Source organism: Henckelia pumila, chromosome 4 (assembly GCF_033568475.1).
Source record: "Henckelia pumila isolate YLH828 chromosome 4, ASM3356847v2, whole genome shotgun sequence".
NCBI classification, from domain to species: Eukaryota; Viridiplantae; Streptophyta; class Magnoliopsida; order Lamiales; family Gesneriaceae; genus Henckelia; species Henckelia pumila.
The window spans coordinates 68,545,765-68,566,526 of NC_133123.1; the positions used below are offsets into that span (position 1 = coordinate 68,545,765).

The 20,762-nt window shown below is 33.4% G+C and overlaps 2 protein-coding genes and 1 long non-coding RNA gene across 4 annotated transcripts; all 3 read left to right on the plus strand.

The window, feature by feature from the left end:
• Nucleotides 1-1,014: 1,014 nt before the first annotated feature.
• LOC140861152 (F-box/kelch-repeat protein At3g06240-like) lies at nt 1,015-2,241 on the plus strand. Its single transcript, XM_073264163.1, has one exon. The coding sequence runs from the start codon at nt 1,015-1,017 to the stop codon at nt 2,239-2,241; it is 1,227 nt and encodes a 408-aa protein (XP_073120264.1).
• A 4,808-nt stretch (nt 2,242-7,049) lies between these two features.
• LOC140861153 (F-box/kelch-repeat protein At3g06240-like) lies at nt 7,050-8,303 on the plus strand. The gene has a single exon (XM_073264164.1). It carries the CDS (start codon nt 7,050-7,052, stop codon nt 8,301-8,303), a length of 1,254 nt encoding a protein of 417 aa, XP_073120265.1.
• Nucleotides 8,304-18,019: 9,716 nt separating this feature from the next.
• On the plus strand, nt 18,020-20,309 carry LOC140894366 (uncharacterized). Of its 2 annotated transcripts, XR_012153800.1 has the most exons (4): nt 18,020-18,218; nt 18,924-19,008; nt 19,268-19,384; nt 20,036-20,309. It is a non-coding gene; the product is annotated as an uncharacterized lncRNA (long non-coding RNA). The 2 variants fall into 2 exon arrangements; XR_012153801.1 differs by lacking the exon at nt 19,268-19,384.
• The last annotated feature ends 453 nt before the right edge of the window (nt 20,310-20,762 follow it).

Consider the following 20,762-nt stretch of genomic DNA (forward strand, 5'->3'; position numbering starts at 1 on the left):
GTTTTAGGAAGATGCATACATGGTCTGTTTGGTTGTGATTTTGTTTTGATTTTGTTTGTGTTTGATGATTCCATAGAAGACTTCTATTTAGATCTTGTTTTCGATTGAATTGTTTTTATGTTCATGACAAACAACCTTGGTATTCTATACCAAAAAATCCGGACACAGTACATAGTAATTAAAAACAGTAGAGTACTTGAGGAAACGTTTGCTGCTAATATATATATGAATGTTTTGTTTGTGATACGAACCAGGATCTTGAAGATGGCCTCTTTGGTTCTCCTTTTTTTTTTTTTTTTTTTTTTTTTGTTTCTGTTTGACGATTCCATCGGGACATCTATTTAGATCTTCCGTTTTTTTCCCTTTTTTACCGAGTGATTTTTTTATATATATATATGTTCTTGATGAACCTTATCAACGTAAGCATTTTCTATGACTGTTTTTATTCTGAAAATGTGCCTCAAAAGTCCGACCGACGGACACAGATTCATGCTTACGCAAAAACACTATTGACCGAAATAAAATATTATATTCATAAATTAAAAAAATAAATTCCTTGAGCATATATTTGCGTTATGTAATACTAGTAAAGCAGCACACGCGTTGCATGTGTAACATAATATATATATATATATATAGACGTAAAACTTGTGGATCAAAAATCCAATTTTATACAATAATTATGTATTTTTTTTATTTTTTTTGGCGTTAAGTTTTTTTAGTGGAAAAGTTTTGTATAAATTTAATTAAGAAACTTTTTTAAAAAAATACTTAAGAGAAGGGCAAAATGGGAAATAATTTTTTTTAAAAAATACTTTTTTGAAAGGTACATATTTATATAAAATAAATAAATAAATCATAATAATAGATAATAGATAATATATATATATTATAATCATATTGAAACTCGTATTCTTATCTCTATATCAAGTTCAAAATTTAAAAGGTCTATTTAAGAATCATGTAAATAGACATCCTTCCCCACTAACGAGATAAAATTAGACTGGCATAACAATGGCAGATCAACCGCTATCGACGGATTTGATCATCGAAGTGTTGATACGTCTGCCGGTGAAATCTATACTAAAATTCAGGTGCGTTTCCAAAACATGGCGTGATTTGACCAGGAGTCCTGTATTCATCAACGCACACCAAAACCGCAAGGGAAAACAGAGGTCATTGCTTGTGAAACGCTATTCGTCTTCACAAAACGGACACGGTGAGGTGTTGTCCTTTTCCGACCAATCGATTCCAATTGTGGATCGTCATCTGCATATCATATGTCAACGTTTGCCACCACCAAGTGGAAAATCAGGAGAAAGTGCTTTCTCAACTCACGACGAGGAGTTCCTCGACGAGTTGCTCTCGTCCCATCTGTCGATTCCGATTCGGGGTGGTTTGAACATCACATGGCAGCGGGACTCAAACATCACAATCCATGGCCCCTGCAATGGGCTTGTTTGCATTGCTTTTGAAAAAACTCTGTTCTTGTGCAATCCGGCGTTGCGAGAACTGAGGCGAATTCCCCCTCCTGCGGGCTGTATTGCCCTTCCTTTCCAACATGGATTCGGGTTTGACCCAATCACTGGTGCTTACAAGATCATCCAGATATCGGATATGAGACATGAGGTGCCGAATGATGTAAGATTCTGGTACACTCCGAAGAAGAATAGCTTAAGGATTGACCTGTACAATTCAGCCTCCGATTCGTGGAAGCAAATTCATGGCGAAAAAATGCCTGATCTTAGTTACTTACCTGGTTATGAACTCTTCTATAACGGCGCAATACAATGGGCAATCATCTCTCCCGGTAGTTCTCCATGCATTCTTTGTTTCGACTTGAGCAGAGAGAGTTTCCGAGGCCTAGAGTTCCCTGATAGCTTCTGTTCATTTGAAAGGGACCTGAGGTTGATGGAGTTGGATGAAAAGCTGGCAGTGGTTCGCTATCAATACCAGATGATGATAGAACCATGGTGCAAGACGGAGATTTGGGTGATGAAGCAATACGGGGTGAAAGAATCTTGGACCAAACAGTTTGTTATGGACCCTCATCGAGATATCTGCCCTATCCTGTTTTTGAGGAATGAATTGTTGAGTGTTGAATCTGATGACGGGCAGCCGTCGGCACTCCATGAAAACCAGTTCAAGGGGTTTCAGTTTTACGGAGATGTTCTTGCGGTGACCTCGGTTTTTTACGAGGAGAGTTTGATTAGTTTGAATGAAATTATAACTTGCAAGTGACCGATGAGAGTTTGATTTGTTTGTCGTTAGATAGGATAGTGAAGAATGAAGATGGTCTGTTTTTGGTCTCTCTTTTTCTTTTGATAGGGAAAATGTAAGTTTAAATATAATTTAATTTTTAAATTCTAGTGATAGAAATTTTAAAATATATTTATTATAAAAAAAAAAATTTATTGTACAAAATCAAATTTTACTAAATCATAAAAATTATATTATATTAACATACAATAATTTTTTTTGAACATACGATATGTAAAAATATATCAATTTTTTTTTAATTTATATAAATAATAATATTAATAAGTTTCAGGTCATATCGAATCAATCTGGGTTGACTCGAATCCAATTAATTTTTCGAATTAGCTTTAGGATCTAACCTAATTTGACCGGAACCAAAAAGCTTAACTCTAACTCGATATTTTTTGGGTCGACTCGTATCGTATTAGTTGGGTTTATTTTTGACACCTTATCGCATGTGTGTGTCTATTTAAATATATATATATACACACACACAAATGATCCCCTAGTGGTTTTTTTTAAAAATTTTTTGCACCACTAAAACCTACTATCGGGTTTTAATGATCGCTAACAGATTTCTTGCACTCTAGGGTGCAGGGGATCAAAATTTATATATATTATCGACCGAGGCACACGTGATGCGTGTGTGTAATAAATAAATTTTGATATATACTTTAATACGACGCGATGATCTTTCTATAATATATATTTTGTATGATATCTACTCATATTAAATTTATGGATAACGATTATTACACAATGCTTTTTTAAACAATAGTTGTTTTTCCATCAATATAACGTCAATATAGAAATTTAGTAAATCAAGAAATGATTGAAATTGAACACGTATTGTAAAAAAAATTGAATGACTAAAATTAAAAAAAGCATCGTCATTCCCTAATTTTCAATTATTTTATAACAACTAAATACATTAATCTTTAAATGTTTCATAACATAAATATGAGATATAATTATTTGAAACAACTGTTCAAAACTTTTCTTCTTACTTGTGACACCTTGTAGAACTGTAAAATGATGAAAATTTATTCAAGAAAAGCGTTGGTAAGAACTTGACGTCGCTGATTTTTATTTTTTGAAACTAAATGTAAGAGTGTAATTAAGAATTAATACATATATTGTTGAATTTATATTTTCTTAACCAATTTTTATTGTAGGATAAAAATTGTAGGTAGCTTGAGGTTTGATTAATCTTAGTTTTGAAATATGATCCAATAAAACAAAAAACGGAAGAACCATACCAAAATAATTGATGAAAATTAAAAAAGATATAAATAAGTACTAAAAGGTTAAATAAATAAATGAAAACTGAATTTGAAGTTTAAAATTTGAATTTAATGGGTGAGAATCGCAAGAGATAGGAAAAGATCTGGTAAAAAAAAATTATATGGTGGAATAATATATAAACTGATAGCAATTAAAATTTAAAGATCTCGAAATAAAATTTAGATTGCATATATGAAATAAAATTTAAATTGAGCTAGATAAAATCAGAATAGATTTTTTTCTATCTCTTTTTGAGATTCACTCTTAATTTTCAAAATTTAAACCACAAATATTGATTGAGTGGAAGCCGAAAATCAACACAATTTTTTTAAAAAAAAATTCTGAAAAATCAATTTTAGACACTAATTTTTTTAAAAAATGCTTCAAATAAAAATAATTATCACTGAAGAAAAATATCTATGTGACTAAGAATGAATAAAAATTTTGTGGCAGCACGAATTGAATGATTAATTTAATTTATGAGGATAAAATATGAGAACTGTAGATGAGCATACAAAAATCGTTTCACGAAAATAAAAGAATTTGAAAATATACATCTGAGTTAAAATTTAAACCAATTGAAAAAAATTGGATTATTTTTGTTCCTATCGATTCTCAATCATTTATTTCAAGTTTGAAATGTGAAATATAGTTTTCATTATATAGTATTTTTTAAAAAAAAACAATGAATATTAAAAAGAATTAAATTTTTAAAAAAGCAAATTTAAAACACAGAGAAGCCCAAAAGCTTATTTAGAAAAATTTCAGTTGACTTGAATTCTAACGCATTCCAATATTTAATATTTTGCAAATTGATTGATTATTTCCTAAAACAAACCCAACGAAATGTAGTAAAATCTTGGATATCTTAAAACAACTCACTGTTACATAGAGCCAAATTGAAGAAAAAGGAACATCGATCGAAGTCATGACTCATGAACAATCTATGATAATAAAAAATTCTCATCAATAGAATCCCGGATCATTATGATCGTTTTCATAATAAGCCAGATATGCATGAAATAACCATGAGATCATTGCACACATGAGATGAAAAAAAATTAGAATATATATTATATATATATATATATATAAAAAAAAACAGTTGGATTATTGCAAATATTCAAAAATCTGTGAACCAAACAACGATGAACAATCAATCTTCATTTTGCACCTAGCGAGCTCTGTAAAAGCAAAACAAATCAATTCAAATCTAAGTGTTAGCCGCTTACGAACTCTGTAACAAAATCTTGATACCAGATATTAAAAATAATCTATTATATCTAAAATTGAAAATTTTCATAATTTGGTTCATCTGCGTCCTTTTCCAGAAAGTAGTTAAGAAAAAAAATGCATTGGAGAAAAATGAAATTTATCAATTACGAGAGTATTTGGTTCTTCTGCATTGCCCAGCACAGATCCGGGGCACTTATTCCGAACCATGGGCAGCTTGTCACAAAAAATGAAAATCAAAAAAATCAAAAACGAAAGAGAATGAGATTAATATTTTCTAACCGAGTGAGACCCAATTTTCAGTTTTTGAGTCAAATCATGTCAGACAAAAATAGTACACATACAAATTCGCAAATTCAAAACACAATCTCATAATGATAAAAATGGAATATATACAAAACCGCAAAATTTCGTAAATCCATGAGATATTTCTAGGAGGTGGAAAATATTAGAAAATCATGAATCAAAACCATAACAAATATAGAGATTGAGAGGAATAAAGTTACCTGTTTTCGTATCCAAATATGGTGTAAATTGGGAGAAGAAAGCGTCTTTTTAACCGTGTGAAAATTGAGAGAGAACGTGAAGAATTCTCATTGACGTGGAGTGAGAAGTGGTGAGTAAAAAGTATTGGGTAGAAAAACTGAATGAAACTTGAAAAATAATGGTAAAAAAAGGGGTAAAATCGAAAACAAAAGATGGTGTCCTCACACCAACAGTTTCTATACCCCTCTCAACTATTATAAAATAGTAGATATATATTAGAAATGATCTCATGCACACTAGTCTACAAAGAATACATGAACGTCAACTCAACGGAAACCCAACTTGATTTATTTAAAAAAAAGCGTTTTTTAAAAATAAATCGCTGCAAGTTGGGCGTCAGTTGTCCATGCACACTAAGGTGTAGAGATACGGCTGGTACAAAACTTGCAGCTATTTTTTTCAAAGTCTTTTTTATATTCATATTGTGTTAACCCAGAATTACCCGAACGCGATTGATATTTTTGAATTAGCTTTCGTATCCAGCTTTCATATCCAACTGGATTCGACCCAAATCCAAAAATTCCAGCTGTCAAGTCGTGTTGTGTTGGGTTGGTTGTGTTATTTTTTACATTAATCCTAGCCGAACTCACCCGAGTAAGGATACAGCTGACCCTATCTTACAACTTTGTTTAGCTTGAATTCAGGTTATAAATGAAACCAATTTAAATTAACCACTCAGTATTTAGAGTTCTATCTAACTTTAATTGGCACCAATACATAAATTATTATATAAATTTGAATAATAAAATAAATAAAACAGTGAAAAAGGGTTTCTTTTTCGTTTTATTAATTTTGCAAAGATAAATTAACAGAAGTTACGGTTTTTTTATATATATCAAATTTCAAAAGGTTTTTTTCCCTACTTAATTCCATATGTTTTAACATTCATCTTATATTAAAATTTTGATGCGTAAAAAACTTAATCATCCATATAAAGTGAAAAGTTTTATTATAATATGTATCTTTTTTAATGTAGGTACCACAAAAGCGTCCCACAATATGCATGAGCGATGGATCCATTTCCTGCACGAATTGAGTTGGTTGTTTATTTTTTTTTTTCAAAACTTTGCAATGGATTGTTTAATTTTTATACCAGGCAAATTAGCCCAAAACTAATACATGATTTTAAAAAATATATATATATTTTTTGAGCCACCAGCTGTTATAGTCAGGAGTCAGGACCCAATACATTGTTTCATCTTGAGTTTGGATACCACTAGATTTCTACTGTGTTTATAAAAATCTAAATTAAATATCTTTTAACTTTTAAACTGCATGAGACACTTTAAAATAGTTCATTCTCCTACTTTAAATATGGGGTTAGATCTTCTTTTTAGTTGATGTTATTTAACAATTGACCAAATAAAATATTATATTAAAAAATTAAAATAAATTCCTTGAGCATAGATCTACGTTATGTAATACAAATCTATGGAAAAATATATATTATATTTAAAGATTTAATTTCATTACCTTAAAATACATGTAGACTAATCATGTAATTTTAAGTAAATGTCACATGTAATCCAACGTATAAGACTCCGGTGTACATGTAGCAGCATTACACAAATTTAAAACTCATGATTCATAATTATCTCTATCTACAAACGATAAGTTCAAAATTCAGAGAAGTCTTCTTATAAGACTCATGCATGCACATGAATTCCATGAGTTTACAACTCCATGCACAGCTAGCACTAGTATTGATAGAAGAAAAACACTTAACAATGACAGATCAACGGCTACCGACGGATGTTCTGATCAAAGTGTTGATACTCCTTCCGGTGAAATCTATATTAAAATTCAGGTGCGTTTCCAAAACATGGCGTGATTTGATCGGGAGTCCTATATTCATCCACAGACACCATAACCGCGCAATAAAACAGAGGATACTGCTTGTGAAACAATTTTTTCCACCAGAAAATGTAGCTAATTATAGCTCACTCTGCCTTTCACACCTATACGATCCAAACTGGAATCAATTGGAAATCCATTCCTACGGTCATTTGCAAATCGTGAGTCACAGTTTGTCACCACAAAATCCAGAATGTTTCCACGAGAGGGAACATTACTTCAACAAATTATTGGCCTCACCCCACATGTCGATTCCGCTTCTGAATTATTTGAGCAACCCTTGTAACCTGATGTCAAACATCCCGATTCACGGCCCCTGCAATGGCCTTGTTTGCATTGTTGTAGAGAAAACTGTTGTGTTGTACAATCCGGCATTGCGAGAATTCAAGCTGCTTCCTCCTCTGCAATTTCCACTGGAAGTTATTGCTATTCCTTTACAACATGGATTTGGGTTCGACCCTGTTACTGGTGATTACAAGGTTATCCAGATAACGAGTACAAGCTGTTTACCTAGTTTTTTCGCGGTTTCGCCGGGGAGTAAGATCAGGTTTGACTTGTACAACTCAGCCTCCAATTCCTGGAAACAACTCGATGCTAAATCGCCTGCTACAAGTTGGTTTCCTGGTTATGAACTCTTGTATAATGGCGCGATTCACTGGATCGCAATCTACCGTCCCTATTATAGTTCTCCGTCCATGATTGTTTTCGACGTGAACAGGGAGACTTTTCGACAGATAAACTTCCATGACAATTTCTATCCATCTAAAGGGGATCTGAGTTTGATGGAGTTAAACGGAAGCCTCGCCGTGGTTCGGTATGGGTACCCCACGAGGGAACCAATCAAGACTGAGATTTGGGTGATGAAGCAATACGGGGTGAAGGAATCGTGGACGAAACAGTTTGTTGTGGCTCGGTGTGATTGTAATATATGCTCTTTTTTGTTTTTGAAGAATGAGTTGTTGATGGTTGAATCTGAGGATGGCCAGTTGGCAGCTTGTCCGGTCCATGAAGAAAACCAGTTCAAGGGGCTTCAGTTCTTCGGAGATCATCGTTCCATGAGCGCGATTTTGTACGAGGAGAGTTTGATTAGTTTGAATCATGTAATTGCAAGTGACCGGCTGATATGAGATTTAGGAAGATGCATACATGGTCTGTTTGGTTGTGAATTGTGATTTTGTTTTGATTTTGTTTGTGTTTGATGATTCCATAGAAGACTTCTATTTAGATCTTGTTTTCGATTGAATTGTTTTTATGTTCATGACAAACAACCTTGGTATTCTATACCTCAAAATCCGGACACAGTACATAGTAATTAAAAACAGTAGAGTACTTGAGGAAACGTTTGCTGCTAATATATATATGAATGTTTTGTTTGTAATACGAACCAGGATCTTGAAGATGGCCTCTTTGGTTCTCCTTTTTTTTTTGGTTTTGTTTCTGTTTGACGATTCCATCGGGACATCTATTTAGATCTTCCGTTTTTTTCCCTTTTTTTCCGAGTGATTTTTTTTTTTTTTTATATATGTTCTTGATGAACCTTATCAACAACGTAAGCATTTTCTATGACTTTTTATTCTGAAAATGTGCCTCAAAAGTCCGACAGACGGACACAGATTCATGCTTACGTAAAAACACTATTGACCGAAATAAAATATTATATTCATAAATTAAAAAAATAAATTCCTTGAGCATATATCTGCGTTTTGTAATACTAGTCAAAGCATCACACGCGTTGCGTGTGTAACATAATATATATATATATATATATATATATATATATATATATACGTAAAACTTGTGGATCGAAAATCCAATTTTATACAATAATTATGTATTTTTTTATTTTTTTTTGTCGTTGAGTTTTTTTTAGTGGAAAAGTTTTGTATAAATTTAATTAAGAAACTTTTTTAAAAAAATACTTAAGAGAAGGGCAAAATGGGAAAGAATTTTTGTTGTGACATGCCGTTTTTCTAATGTCCTCAACTATTATAAAATAGTAGAGATATTATATTTAAAAATAAAACTTTTAATTGAATTGTTTATTATCTTAAAATTCTTCCCACCACCTCAATTTAACAATAAATTCTCCAAAGAGGAACATAAAATTACATGTAGCTTGAAGGAAATAAGAGGAAGAAAATATTTGCTTCACAACAGGGGCGGATCTACATGATGACAGCCCCCGAAAATTTTAAAAATCTTTAGTATTATATAACAATTTTTGTTAAATATCTATATATATTTTATTCAACCGTCCAATGTAGGGATATAAACGAGCCGAGCTATTCATGAGTAGCTCGGTCAAAACTCGACTCGAGCTCGAGCTCGAGAACATACAATCGAGCTCGAGCTCGAGCTCAAGCTTGAAATATATGTGTTCGAGTAGCTCGCGAGCTACTCGATAACACATATAAATATAAAATATAATATAAATATATATATAAATATAATGTATATAATATTTTATTTATTTATTTATTCATATAATTTTTTATTTGGATATATTTATATATAATTATATGTAATTTTCGAACTCGAGCTAGCTCGAGATATAGACGAGCTCGAGCTCGAGTAAGAAATTAACTATTCGATCGAGCTCAAGCTCGAGCTCGAGCTCGAGTATTTAAATATGAGTCGAGCTCGAGCTCGAGTAGTGTGCTACTTGACTCGGCTCGACTCGATTACACCCCTAGCCCAATGTAGTTGCTAGGCTTTAGCCTAGATGGTGCATTTCTTCGGCTCCATATAGGAGAACACGGTTCGAATCTTGCTGCTCAAACTTTAATTTTCTTTTATACATTTTTTTTATTTGTCTTAGGCTAATTTGCTCGATCTTATACATTTTTATTAATTTATTTGTCGTATACTCATGGATTCATTGACATCTTCAATATTTTTTAATTGGGTCGATTTCAATGGTTCAACAAATTTTAATGTCTATATATTAAGCCTTTATTAAATTGATTTTTTTTTATTTTCATCTATTGACGTTAACGGTTGGTATTTCCTATAAAATTAAAACTTTACTTTTATTTTTAAAATTTTATTTTAACTCATTTTTTTATCATTGACAAAAGTCTAAAAAATTAGTAAAAAAAAACTTTTGAATCTCTACTTCTCTACTATTTTATAAAACATGAGCAACCTATAGAAACCACCATGTGAGGACACCATTTTTTTTTTTCCATTTTTACCCCTCTTATAATCACGATTCTTTTATATTTAGGGTGCGTGTGGTTGGAATGATGGGATAATCGATGGATTGATAATTTGGTTGATATGGAATGGATTATTTAAATAATATTTTAATAGTTATGTGTTTGGTTGGAATGATTATTAACATATGTTAGTGTGTATGTTATTTGGTTGATATGGTAATTTGAAGGGATAGGTGTATAATATATTTGAATGCCCAAAATGCCCTTTTACACCTTTTCTTTAAAATAAAGTCAAATAACTATTTGTATCTCATTTGGAAGAGATACATTATCGGAGCACTTGTCGGTGGAATTCCAATAATTCTCCAGCCATTATTGGAGCACTTGTAAAGGGTGTCTTAGATCTACCATTCCTCTCGTTTCTTCGACATGAAGCCTTAATCACTTTGTGCACTGTCGCGAAGGTAAGACCAGGTAACTCAGATCCTGTGAAATGCGAACGAAATGCATCGTATTAAGGGTGATCGAACGAATTTTTGTTCATATAGCTGTAAATTAAATTTTGCAGAGTTATTACATGTTTATGGTTCTTAGCCCTTATAATTGAATTTAGATGTTATGGACTCGTAATCAATTATCTTCGCTCATCGATAATGTCCAGGAATGATATATCTTCTGTGGTTCTCAAACGGGTTTAGCTTAATGTCCTTGCAATTAAATAATATATGGCCGAGTTTGAAATTTATAAAACCACAATATTTTTGTGAAATAACTAGAATTGATTTAGAAGTGAACACACTAATTGTGAAGCTTCCGTTTTTACAATAATGAGAGAATGTGGCAAAATATAGCGTAATTTAGTTATTCAAGTTTGATACCGTGATCTTCTACTCAATTTATGTTAAAACATAATTAGTATTGTTATTTGTGTTCCTCGGATATGTTGCAAGCTTTATAATAATTATTTTCAGAATAATGATTCAAAGAAGCTCATACAATAACACCTATACAAATGATGCTCATTTACTTTTTGGGTTGCAGTTTAAACAAGAACACTCATTCAAACAGATCCCATTTGAATAGCTCATCGGTACTTGAAGTTTGTAAGCTGATTACATCGAATATAATGGTGATGTCTTAGGCTTTCTTAACAGATTTTAAACTTACATATAATTGGTTAATTTACTAAACTTGATTTCATGTTTTAGGTGAAAACATACGTTGTTTTCAAAGGACGTAACCTTGGACTTTATGAAACTTGGGAGGAAGGGCAAGATGAAGTTCTCGGATTTAATAACGCAGTTCACAGGTCTTATCCTACACGAGAACAAGCATTGACAGCCTTCACCAAGTACATGGAGAAAAGACAATCTACATTCACTAGCCATTCAATGAGATCTGAGGGTTCAAGTTCAACGACTGCTTCAACACGTACTGAACACAATGAATCTTCTACTTTGGATGAAATCATCGATGCTCAGATACAATTAGCACATGAGAAACGCCAACATTCGTTAAGGGTTGCAGAGATTTACGAGGAAATTGAGAAAAAACTAGGGTCGATTCGGTTGAGTCACAATGCGAAGTAGAAAATCGAATTTCTAGTTTAATGATGCTTAGTGAGAGAAATGTATGGAACTGGTTAATATGTATTGTGTAAACTCTTGCTTTTATTTGTGTGTGTTAAGACATGTATTTGGTGTTGAACTTTTGCGGATTTGATCAATACATTTTCAAGGTTTGAATTGGTCTGATCAAGCTTATTATCTATTACTGCATTAAGAGTTGCAAATGACACTGCTATGATACTTGCACATGTGTGGTTGGTTGAAAATATAGATTACTGTCACAACTTTATGAAAAGCATCACCAATCAGACCAAGCACGTATAGGGACAGATAACACAATCCCACAATATTTTTTCCTCTACTTAGATTTATTTCTTGCAACTATTTATTGTACAGGGACAGATAACACAATCTTACAAGATTTTTTTCCTGTACTTACAGACATGCAATGCAACTATTTATTGTGCTAAGATTTGATGGTTCGAGAAGTTGCAGAGAATGAAATTGATGTTGATGAGATGCACAACCACCAAATTTCATTACTTCACAAGCTCTATGCACGGCTCATCGGTATGAATGCATGTACATACATTAATTTAGGTGGTTGGGAGGCCATTATGAAATTCTTTGTATTGCCACCTATATATACATATATATTTTGTAATGACCATGTACATGTGCTGTGCCAAATCCCCTCCACCAGCACTTAATTTTCCAATTTCCGGCCAAAGAAATTTATTCCAGAATGTCTGGTGGAATAAGCTCCTCATCCTCTAACTCTGTTCCACCCAAAGACATGTCCTCTAACTCTGTTCCACCCAAAGACATGAAAAAATTTGTGCCAACCGAAATTATCATATTGTCAAGTGATTCATCAGATGGAGAAGACTTCGATGATGATCCAGATTTTGCTGTTGGTGAGGAAGCCAAAGTAATGCTGCTGTCTTCGGACGATGAAGATGATCCTATGATTGATAACAAAACCGACAGTGAGTCAACACATGACACCACCGAAACTACTTCTGAACCAGATTTTTTTGAAGTCGACAATGCAGGGGATGGTGCGAACTCTGAAGACACTCAACACAATGCTAGTTCCATTGATACTTCTCTTGTGGTAATTGAAGATAGCAGTTCTGAATCATATGTTCCAGAAAGCTCGGACTCATCGGCATCACTTTTCTGAAATATAAAAGGACGAAGCTAGATTTGTATGTATATGTTAATATTGTTGGAGCTACTAGACCCTCCTTTTTTGCTAACCATTTTCAAAATAGGTTTTTTAAGACCTAATATGTGTCGCAATCAGTGGAGCACGCGGCATATGCCCAAGCAAGGGTCTTATTATTGGAGAGGCCAAAGACGTAGCATGATGTTGGTAGTTTAAGTTGGTGAAAATTGTATCTTTTTCGAATATGAAATCGTACCAGATGTATGTTAATGGACCTTATGTTTGTTATCGTTGTATATTTAACATGCTTATTTGTTATTAGTGTCTTCACTCCACACACATCTTAAAATTCGAGTTGGTATAAATTAGTTTGTAGCCAAGCTGCCCCTCTTCCAATTTATTTATTAAACAAGCTTACTGAGTAAGTTGAATTTGCACGCTAAAATTGTCATTTGTAACCATATGGGAAGTGTATCTGTATTTCTCATTAACCAACACTTCAACCTTAGTGCATAAACGAATAGTATTTATACAAGCACTTTCTCCCAGTTATGATGCAGCTGCACAGTACACTCTATATCTCAAATCCATTCTATCTTCATTATTTCTTCTATCCATCCAGCCACACTTCCTATTTCAGTTCAGTTTCATTATTAATATCACAACAGTTTAAGTATGTATATGTGAAATTTACATTGTGCATTAGTTCTTCAAATTCCAGATCACCACTCAGTGAAACCAAATACATGGTGGTCAAGGAAACGTAATTGTGCATTAATAGACCAGGCAGGTTAAATACATGGTGGCCAAGGCAACACAATTGCTATGATAATTTCATATTGAATCACTAACAACATGTTGACGATGAGGAAACGCTACTTCAAAATTCACTAAGTTAGAAGATACAAACAGCAAATTAGGAATCACAAATACATCTAATCATAACAAGCCAGTACCTTTTCATATAAACATGATCCAACAACCCTTGTAACACAATCTAACAATCTTAAGTTCATGGTTCAAACTATACAAAAACTAGAAATCCATTGCCTTACATGCACAACAGTTAAATATACATAATTTAGTTTCAATGACCAAAATACAATCTAGGATAAAAAGACAAATTTCCCCAAATACATGGTGTTCATCACATGTATGGTATCTTCAAAATATCACAAAATAAGTAGCTTTCTTTTTATCCAGACAAAATAGAACTACATCATCAACCATAAAATGGTCCTCCTCTTAGAAGAAGTCTTGCTAATCGCAATCTTCCAGGGTGATCATAACGTAAGAACAGTGATAATTTGGCATGGTTGTCCACCAAAATATCGGTTACAGTTACCTTCTCGTCTTCAGTAAGTTCGGGAATTGATTCGATCACCTTTAGGACATTGTCTTGGGCTACAGACATTTTCTCATCGTCTGCTTGTTTCTTAGCAGCCAATTGTTTGACGATGTCTGTGATAGTATCTTTCGTAATAGAAGCGAAATTATTTATGGCTTCAACGATCGCATCATCATCATCATCCACTTGCTTACGTTTCTTGCCTTTCGATTTAACAGAAGACGGCATGGCCGAGGCCATCACAGATACAGACATTGACTCCGCTGCCCCCTCGTCAACAGAAAACAGATCCTCAAGGCTCATCCATGTATTGCTTGGTATGTCAGGTGTCATTGCAAATACTTCTTGCACTGAACTCACAAAGTGCTCACGGGTAACACCGTTTGCCCGATCATTTCCAAATATTTCTGCCCAGTCGTGGTAGTAGATCCACCTCTTGTGTCTAAGGGTGCGTACATTGTTATCCACCTAATACAGTTTCATAGAAACCCTCAAAATCAACATAAAGCAATGCACAGTAATAAGAAATGTGAGAGTGCCAAAGACTACCTTAATCAGTGCTTCCCATATTTCATTTGTAGCTTCAATCGTCTTCTCGGTCTCATTCCATCCCACTCCACTCTTATTTAAAATTGCCACCAAAGAACCATACAGTTTCTTCCACACGTGAACCTTGGAGTGAATATGTGGATTGCCACGCAGATTGGCATCGGGGAATGCTGTTTTCATACGACTTTCAAGGAAACCCAAGTACCCTGGCCGAAATCCGTTGCCGCTCTTCCAACCTTCCGTTGTAGCATCTTTCAGTGCTTGAACAAGAATCTCTTCTTCACGTTCACTCCAAGTACGTCTAGTCTTATCAGTTTTTCTTCCCTTGCCAACAAAGCTCCCAGCAGTGGCTCCACTTTGCATGATGACTGCATAAAATACACTCCAAAGGTCAATATAATGTTCAAAGTGTTGTGTTCCAAATCACATTAAAAATTAACAAATGAACTAACACTTGAACAGCCCTTGATTAATAAATCACATTACAAATAAACCCTACGAATTTACAACCATAAAATTTAATTGATAAAAAGGATGAATTCCAGTCAATACATTCACACCTACATAAATACGAAAACATAAGAACACCAGAAAATTAAATTTAAGCGTAATTGTTCCACATCGAAATAGCAAGGTTCTCCCTCCATATATCCCACACATCTGATGATTCAAAATTGTCTATGAATTCATCTTGTATCTCATGTGTTGGAGTCACAGCCTTGTCGGGCGCTTCGTCAAGGGGATCCTCAGGCATCTCAGTCCTAATGAAGTTATGCAATAACATACAAGCCAATATGATTCTGTTTTGTGTTTTCAATGGATAGAATGAAGGACTTCGAAGTATGGCCCAACGTTTTTTCAGCAAACCAAAGGTTCTTTCAATCACGTTTCGAGCTTGAGAGTGTCTCCAATTGAATAACTCCTTATAATTTTGTGGACCAATTGCACAGTTTCCCCGATCATCCCTATGGTAACGTACTCGTCTATAAGGAGTCAAAAATCCCTCGATGTTGGCGTATCCATTGTCACATAGATAATAACATCCTATAATGAAAGCAAAAATGTATTAATTCAAAAAGTGTACAATCTTAATTTTTTTGAAAATAATGTCAGATTATGCTTACCTCTAGGAACTTTAAATGTATCGTCACCGGTCAAAGCATCACGAAGAACTCTAGCATCTGCTGCAGATCCCTCCCACCCCGTGAGTGCATATATGAACTTCATGTCACGGTCGCAAATCCCAAGCACGTTCACTGAAATTGTACCTTTTCTGGTTCTATATCGTGCCTTGTCAATGTTTGGTACATTAACACTGATATATGTTCCGTCCAATGCTCCAAGGCATCCCTGTACAATCGCAATATCCCACTCGATTAAAACCTGAATGTCTATTTTGTATTAAAATTTAAACAATTAGTTCAAGTTACCTTGAACCACTTCCAACTATCGTTAGTGCAAGTGTCGTCAACAGGAGAGGGTTTTACCAGTAGTATAGGATGCAACATCAGAATTGATCGGAGCACTTCATGGAAATGGGTGCTAATTGTTTGTCCACTACGCACAAAGTCATGACCTACCACTCGGTTTTTCTTGTGGTGAGCCAAAATAGAAAGAAACAAAGCGACCTTCTCTTCAATACGCACATATCTTGACTCCACTAGCCCTCCAACATTAGTTAGCAAGTAACACAATCGTGCGAACGCATTTCTATTCAGTCTTAAGTTCACCACGCACTGCACATCTCCTATGTTAATAATTCTGTGCAAATTATTCATCTGCATACTAATTTTTTGGGTCATGCTGTAAGCGGCTGCTGTTTTACGCCTCTCACGGAGTCGTTTTGCAATTTTTTTTTCCGATAACGTCTCAAAAGTAACAACATTAGCATTGACTGACACATTATTTGGTGCAGCAGCACAAAAAGTACAATTTGCCTACGCATAATGGCCAATCTTCCAAGATACTTCATACTAGATGAATAAAAAATAAGTTAACCATGCGGGACAAAACAACTAACTAGCTTACAAGACAAAGTCTTAAAAATGTGCATTAGGTCAAATTTCAAAAAAATTAATCAACAATATTTCAATCATTTTTAGAAGGGGTACAAATTCTTAAATTTATATTATTTTTGGCTTAGCGAAATCTATATTAAATTTTTAAAAATGGTATTCCCAAAAAGCTCTGACTGTTCGCAAAACAGTTAACCACTGTTTTCACCTTATCTGCTCGTCAAGACCATTTTACAATGTCTGGGTTCAAATTTGCCTTTATATACACCAAACTACATAGTGCGTAGGTAACAGGTGATCTAAATCTGTGAGCAACATCATTAGTTTTATTGATGGAGTATAGAATCGACAGAAAAGAAATAAAATTGAATTTCACCCTCATTAAAACATATATTCAAAGAGGATGATCACAGAAAATTCCAGAATATTGACATCAGACCACAAACGTTGTGCACAAAACACGTTAATGCAGATTTGTAGCCAAAAAAAAAATACATGACGCTTAATACTGACCAAAATAAGTCAAAAGAAGATACCGTGAACAAAGATTATCGAAACATGTATCAGCAGAGGTTCTTCCTCTTCCTTTACCTTTCAGAAAAAGAGAAAAAGGCAAAATATCAGAGAGTTATAAAGTTCTTCTACGCATAGGCTTGGATTTTAATTTCGCAGCATCGTATTTACCTGAAATCGTGGAGAGAAATAAAACCCTAAACACGAATCTCAGAAGAAGTCGGCCAAATTGTGCGGGAACTGTTGGGGGTATTGTTGGAATAAAGAGGAGGATAGAATGATAGATTATTAATACACGCTACTTCCGGGAGTTTATTTAACTTTCCCTCATCTACCCCAATCTCATGTACGATAGATTACCTCATATTGTTTCACATGCTACCAAACGTATGATAAACCCATTTTGGCAGCCATTATCCAACCTAAACTACCTTACCAAACGGACCCTTATAATTTTGTGCTACATCATTTTATTTTCCTTTTTCTATCCACCCCCACGTTTCTATTAAACTTCCCTCACGTCTCTTCTCTTCAACTTCCCTATTCTCCAAAGTCTCGCATAAAACTGATTCAAAAAGCTCTCTACCACTCCGATCCTCGCAACCCCACTCGATCTTTTAATTCCTTGCTTCATCTTTCTGTCTCTTCCGCTATGATACTTTTGTTCAAGATCAGTCCAAGTACAAATGAAGAAATTGGAACGATGTCGTCGAAACCAAGGTTCAATCTTTTCTCTATGCTTCTTTTTAATATTTTTCAATCTTAATTTTTTGTATCAAATGTATACCGTCCAAGCTTTGAACATTTGTTTTAATAGTTTTAATCTTTAGAGCTTGCGATTTGGATCCAAACTCGCGTCAAACTTGCTCGATGAAATGTCAGAAAGAAAATTTCAAACTAAAGTTGTTGTTTCAAATACGATTGATGTATTATTTGCATAAATAAATGCGTTCCTTTGTAAATTGTAGAAGTTCGCACTCATCACTCTAACGTGATATTCCTTTGTAAATTGTATGAATGTGTTTCTGTGCCTTTATGTACTTTATTCAGGATATATTAAAAGCCATTTGAGTGTTTTTACGATTCATATATTGTTTGAGTACACAATAATATGTATATTATAACTTTTATCCATTCAGTGATAGTGTGTTTGGAAATGCTATGGTGGAACGGACTTCTAATCATGTGTGTTATTTACTGTGGGTTACGATTGATGTATTAATTGCATAATATACAGTTGTTGTTCCTTAAATGAAATTATTGCACACACAGTTGTGATTTTCTAATATTCCGATTTTTCTCCGCCTAGAATTATCTTCTTACTTTATGAATCTGTACGAATTTCTTTATGTTCCATTTCACCATTAATTCTGGAATTGAGTTATGTGTTTACGGATTTTTATGTCTATTATTTTTTCTCAACAGGAATCGTCTTACTTTGTTCTGCAATAATTGAAGAAAATTGACTAACGTTGTTGTTTTCTTTAAGGTGATCCTGTCGTAAAATTTGGTAAGTTGCAATTTATACTCTTCGTTTTAGATTGCACCCCAATGTGTTTGTTTTTGTCAATTACTTCTGGAAAACTACGCACATGAACCAGTTTTTAAATCTTTATGTGCAATTTCAGATATTATAAATTTGTTTTTGTTATCTTCACTTGCTGGAAAATTAAAGGGTTGATTCAATATGTGGTTAGTGGTACCAATAGTTTGTTATGAGGTCTGTGAGCGTCTATATTTTGATTTAAATAGATTTGTTTTGTTTTCAGTTTAAATTTGGTGGGTTTGATATGTGCTATGAAGAGTTTCTTGGATTTAATATGTGAACTTCACTTTGAATGAGAGGCTAATATTACTGGTGCCAAAACGAGAGAAATCAAAACAAGGTGGCCTCAATTTCCCCTGTACTCATTTATTGCTTTTCTTGCTGATATTATTGATTTCGTGTTGGCCTGAGGACTACTGCCCTGCTAAAAAGTTGGTGATATGTCACGAATGCCTATAAAATTAAAAAAAATAAAAGTTGCATTTAGGACTACTGCACTGCACAAAAGTTGCGAGTAACTGAGGAAAGGGTTCGTAGTTGGATGCATGATTTATTCTTTATTGACAATTATTATTTTTATTTGAAACAATTAGAGTTTAAAATTAATTTTTCCAAAAAAAAAAAATAAAAAAAATTATGTTCACTTTTGGCTTTCATGCAATCATTTTTATTGAACTGTCATCTATTGTGCATTTCATGTTTCATGACTAAGAATAGAAAATGATAGGACCAAATATTCTCCGATTCTTTCGCAATCAGTTTAAATTTTAACTTACGGATGCAATCTATATTTTGAAACAAATTATTTTATTTAAAAAATGATAGGACCAAATATTCTCCGATTCATATATTGTTCGACATTATGTTGATGATGATAGATGTATGTATCTGGGTAAATGTTCGGTGTTTTTGGGTTTGTTTATTGTTTATGTTTTCATTCACCAAGTTTTCAATGTGTTTATTCAATTAAAAAAATGTGAAAATTTTGCAGGGAGCAGTGCTTGCAAATTTGGGTAACACATGCTTCCTAAAGTCTGTGATGAAATGCTTCATGCACACTGTACCGCTTCTTCATAGTATTCTATCGGATAATCATGCAGCGGGTTGTCAGTGTAAGAACGTCAATTAATTTATAGTAATTTTTATATTTTTTTGTTGTTGGAATTTACTTTCATTATAAATTTTTTCCAGTACAGTGGTTTGGCTGGAATTTGTTCTTGATCTTGCAATTGTAAATATCTTTGTAGCTATTAATACAATTACTGAGGAAAATTTATGTGTGCTTCGCGCTCTGCGTGAGCTGGTTGACATATCATTTACTTCTAGCAATAGAGCTGTTGCCCCTTGGAAGATTTTCAACAATATTTATTTTATCATCATGTACATAATAAATTATATATCAAATTATATTCGTTACACACGCAACGCGTGTGCCTCGGTCGCTAGTTTACATTAAATTTTAAAAATAAAATATAAAATAACACAAAAAATTAGGATTTTTATAATGTTAAATTTGATTTCGCTAATAGTGACAGATCTTTGTGGCCTTTGAACAAAAATCTTTTCAATTATTTTTCTCTTTATATATCTCACATTAAAACAGAAAATTTTACGAAAATAACGCATATAATAACACAAGTAAAAAGAGCGAAACTAATAATCTTCGCTCGAAATTGATAGCTCCGACACCTTCGCACATTATATCACTTAATATTCGG

Excerpts from the sequence above, each read along its gene's own strand:
- LOC140861153 (XM_073264164.1), top strand. The coding sequence starts at position 7,050 with ATGACAGATCAACGGCTACCGACGGATGTTCTGATCAAAGTGTTGATA.
- LOC140861152 (XM_073264163.1), top strand. The coding sequence starts at position 1,015 with ATGGCAGATCAACCGCTATCGACGGATTTGATCATCGAAGTGTTGATA.